The 4,816-nt window shown below is 41.3% G+C and overlaps 1 protein-coding gene across 1 annotated transcript in view; it reads left to right on the forward strand.

The window, feature by feature from the left end:
* The window catches only part of Tet1 (tet methylcytosine dioxygenase 1), an 84,521-nt gene that overhangs the window by 74,705 nt on the left and 5,000 nt on the right, over positions 1-4,816 (forward strand). The window contains exons 9-10 of the mRNA XM_013017130.1: positions 585-722; positions 2,209-2,506. Coding sequence (XP_012872584.1) covers positions 585-722; positions 2,209-2,506 — 436 coding nt within the window. The remainder of the gene's footprint in view (positions 1-584; positions 723-2,208; positions 2,507-4,816) is intronic.

A 4,816-nucleotide genomic window follows, 5' to 3' on the forward strand; every position in this document is an offset into this window, starting at 1 on the left:
AGCTCCTCTATTCTTTTTTTTTAATCGCCCTTCCTAGCTTCTGCTGTTATGATGGAATAATTTACATGATTTTATCTTCAAATATGTTTTTTGTTTTTTTTATTTTTTTTATTTTTATTTTTTGTCAGTCCTGGGGCCTGAACTTTGTGCCTGAGTGCTGTCCCTCAGCTCTTTAGCTCAAGGTGAGCACTGTACCATTTGAGCCATAGCACCACTTCTGGCTTTTTCTGCTTATGAGGTGCTGAGGAATTGAACCCAGGGCCTCATGCATGCAAAGCAAAGCAAGCACTCTACCACTGAGCCACCTTCCCCAGTCCCTTTTTTTTTTTTTTTTGGGTTGGTGGTAGGGCTTGAACTCAGGACCTGGGCACTGTCCCTGAGCTCTTTTTCAAGGCTAGTGCTCTACCAGTTTGAGCTATAGCACCACTTCCAGTTTTCTGGTGGTTAGTTGGAGGTAAGAGTTTCACACACTTTCCTGCTCAGGCTGGCTCGGAACTGTAATCCTCCTATCTCAGCCTCCTGAGAAACTAGGATTTCTGCTATGAGCCACCAGCGCTCAGCCTCTTTTCTTTCTTTTTTTTAAGGTGGCATATGAAGATGTTGCTGGAGAGTGTCGTCTTGGTACCAAGAAAGGTCGTCCTTTTTCTGGGGTCACTTGCTGTCTGGACTTCTGTGCCCATTCTCACAGGGACATTCACAACATGCTTAATGGAAGCACTGTGGTACGTACTTGAGTTACTTAGGCTGGAGTTGGTAAGTAGATTGTTGCTGTGAGAAATTATTATCTGTGTGATGTTAAGTGTCTGATTATGTACAGGTTATCTTTTTTTTCTTTTTCTTTTTTTTTTTTTTTGTCCGTAGGGCAGCCCGATCTCTGGGCCTGGGCGCTGTCCCTCAGCTCTTCAGCTCAAGGCGAGCGCTCTACCACTTGAGCCACAGCGCCACTTTCAGCTTTTTCTACTTCTATGGTGCTAAGGAATCATGCAGGGCCTCATGCCTGCAAGGCAAGCATTCTATCACTGAGCCACCTTCCCAGCCCCAGGTTATCTTTTTGATATGTGGATTTAAGGACCTCACTAGTCATGTATTTTTCATGCCAATTGGTTGGATCATTTTTTGCGATAGATTATTGCTATGAAAATATTGGAATGAGCAGAACACACAATTTGTCAGAGAAATAGTTTATTTCAACTAGTTGTGCGTGTGTGTATAAACATATATATGCATTACACATATATTTTATAATAAGTCATACAAATTTATAAACTTTTTTTTTAAGTATTCAATTGTTAAACAGAAGCATGCTTACTGCTGTTGGTTTAAGACGGTCATCCTAGCTCCTTGGAGATACTGAGATCTGAGGATCTTGGACTGAAACCAGTCTGTGAAGTGGAGTGATGGCTCAAGTAATAGAGTGCCAGCCTTGAGTTTAAAAGCTGTTTTATTTTTTGTTTTTTTATTTTTAAATCAGAACTGAAAATTTTATAGGAAACATTAGCAAGTTAGAATTGTTCATAGTACACTTAAATATCCAAAAGTAATGTTCTATGGTAACTGAAATATCTTCTCATACTTAAGTAAGATGGAATATAGAGATTTATAGTATCAAAATATCATCTGGCCGGGAGCTGGGGGCTCACACCTATAATCCTATGTACTCAGGAGGCTGAGATCTGAGGATTGTGGTTCAAAACCAGCCTATGCAGGAACGTCTGTGAATCTCTTATCTCCAGTTAACCACCAGAAAACTGGAAGTGGTACTGTGGCTCAAGTGGTAGAGCACTACCTTGAGCTGAAGAGCTCAGGGACAGTGCCTAGACCTAGAGTTCAAGACCCACAACCAACCCCCCCACTCACCCCCTCCCCCCCAAAAAAATATATATATATAAGTGGAGTGGCTCAAGTGGTAGAGCATAGCCCTTGATTGAAAAATACAAATTAGGACTATAAACTGACTTCAGAGAAAACAAATATATACAAACACACACTCACACACATACACATATACAATGGATCTATATGCATAGCTATTTGATAGTGATCATTTATTTGTAGTTGTGAAGCTAATCGAATTGAGTCAGTATGCCTGCGTGATTAAAATATATTGACCCAAAATTAATGTGCTAGCAGCAATCAATTGAAAGTAAAATTTACGGGCTACTTCCATGAATGCGTCTGCTGTTTTCCCATCCTGTGTTCTTCTCTCAGGTCTGTACATTACTGGGAGAGAAAAACCGCGAGCCAGAGGGCATTCCTGAGGATGAGCAGTTCCATGTCCTCCCCCTGTACAAACTGGCAGACACTGATGAATTTGGTTCCCAGGAGGGGATAGAAGCCAAGATCAAGTCTGGGGCCATTCATGTCCTAAAGCCCTCCCTCACTAAAAGAACCCGTTTCGTTAATCCTGTGCCTCGTTGTGGAAAAACGAGGTCAAGGGCCTCCGCAGAGATCCTGGACGAGGTGGAGGAGGAGAAACCCCTGAAGAAAAAAGCAAGAGAAATCCACAGTAAGGGTTGGTCCCTATGTTATTAAAAGGTCTTGGGATCTGACCTTGCTCCTTCCTTACTTAAGGTTGAGGTATTATGAAGAAAAAAGTGCATATATGAATGAGTTTCTCTTGAATCTCATGGTATTGTAATGTAGTTTGTTTGGAATTGAGACATTGATATATTCCTACCTTTTTACCAGAACTAGTGGTCAACAAAATAGTTACCCAACACTTTTTTCCTCATAATTTTCTCTTTCCTTTTTAATTTTTCTTTCCCCTAATAATTTTCCCATGAATTCCTCATCCCTTTCTTCTCTTTGTTTTGATAGTGTTAATGGTGGTTGTTTTGGGGTTTTTGGTTATGTATGTATGTGTATTTTATTTTAGTTGATTGTTTTTTCACTTTTTGTGATAGTACTGGGGTTTAATCTATGGGCCTCTCACTTCAGCTATATTCTACTCCTTTTCTGATTTAGGTTTTTTAGGATAGTCTTTTGTCCTAACCTGTTGTTTTTTTTTAGGGCAGTCTCCCTATTTCCAGCTGATATTACATGCTCAGCTTGTTTCTTAGGATATCACTAACTCGTCTGATCTCTCAATTCTACCTGTCCTGTTTGTTTGGGAGGGAAGAAAGGCAATTGAGGCAAGATGTCTCCATGATGCTCTGGCTAGCCTTGACCTCTTTGAAAACACAGGAGATAATGATATGAAAGGCTTTCATTTACATTTAATTAAAAATGCTAATGAATGACAGGCACATATGGCTCATGCCAGAAATCATAGCTACTTAGGAGGCTGAGATCTGAGGGTCACAGTTCAAAGCCAGCGTGGGCAGGAAAGTCCAGGAGACTCTTACCTCCAATTAGCCACCAGAAAACCAGAAATGCTGCTGTGGCTCAAAATGGTAGAGCACTAGCCTTGAGCTGAAGAGCTCAGGGACAGAGCCCAGGCCCAGAATTCAATGCCCACGACCAACCAAAAAAAAAAAAAAAAAAACAATGGAAGTTGCTGAGACTACTGCATTTGAGTAAAGTCTAAAATCAAATGAAAGTCTGCAACATGGGCATTTGGGGGAATACTATTCCTGGCTGAAAAAACAGCAAGTACATGAAAATATCATATATTTTAAGCAAGAAAAGAGATCAGATTAGCTGTACCAGAGACTAAGATAAGAATGGTAGGAAATGTGGTCCATGAGATGAAGGCATTGCTGGGTATTCATCTTGGATTGCACAGGTCTTTGTGAAGTCTTCAGCTTAGCTGAGAACCAGAAAAATGTCACTTAATTTTAGGGAATACCAAAAAACATCTTGTACATAAATGTGGTTAAAACTAGAGGAAAAGGAATTTGGGAGATTGTTAAAAATAATAATAATCTAAAAACCTGTAATATGGACCTGAGCAAGCAGCTAGTGAGAAAATGAGAGATGACTAGTTCTAAGTGGCTCTGTGGCTCAAAGTGGTAGAGTGCCAGCTTTGAGCAAAAAGAGCCCAGGGACAGAGCACATGCCCTAAGTTGATGTCACATGATCAGGAACAAAAGAAAAAAAAAGTGTCTAAAATGCTGTCATTATCACCTGTAACTGAATGGGAAAGAAGAACAGGTAGGAGTAATAAGAGATGTGAATTAAAGGGCCAGTTGCTTGTACCTGTAATGATAGCTAGTCAGTAGGCTAAGCTCTGAGGATCTGATTCTAAGCCAACACTTGAAGACAAGTGGAGGATCTGGTGGTGTGGCTGAAGTAAGTAGCAAAGTGCCAGCAGCAAAAGCTCAAGTTGAAGCCACAACAGAAACTGCAGTTGAGTGAGTCCTGAACTCTGGGCCTGGCCGCTGTCCCTCAGCTCTTCAGCTCAAAGCTAGTGCTCTACCACTTGAGCCACAGTGCTACTTCCGGCTTTTTTCTTTTTGATTATGTGGTGCTGAAGAATCGAATCCAGGGCCTCTTGCATGCAAGGCAACCACTCTACCACTGTGTGAGACTCTTATCTCCAATTAACCACCAGAAAATGGGAAGTGGCGCTGTGGCTCAAGTGGTAGAGCACTAGCCTTGAGCTGAAGAGCTCAGGGACAGAGCCCAGGCCCCAGAGTTCAAACCCCACAACCGACAAAAAAAAGAAAAGAAAAGAAAAGGCTTTGAAGTATAAATGAAATGGTTAAAAAAAATTCAAGGGCAATTCCTAGGGATTTCTAATTTAATTTCAGAATTGAGTAGCAGCCTAAAAGAAATAGTAAGGGGCTGGGAAGGTGGCTCAGAGGTAGAGCTCTTGCCTTGCATGCATGAGGCCCTGGGTTCGATAAAAGCCGGAAGTGGTGCTGTGGCTCAAGTG

This window comes from Dipodomys ordii, unplaced genomic scaffold, assembly GCF_000151885.1.
Source record: "Dipodomys ordii isolate 6190 unplaced genomic scaffold, Dord_2.0 Scaffold34, whole genome shotgun sequence".
NCBI classification, from domain to species: domain Eukaryota; kingdom Metazoa; phylum Chordata; class Mammalia; order Rodentia; family Heteromyidae; genus Dipodomys; species Dipodomys ordii.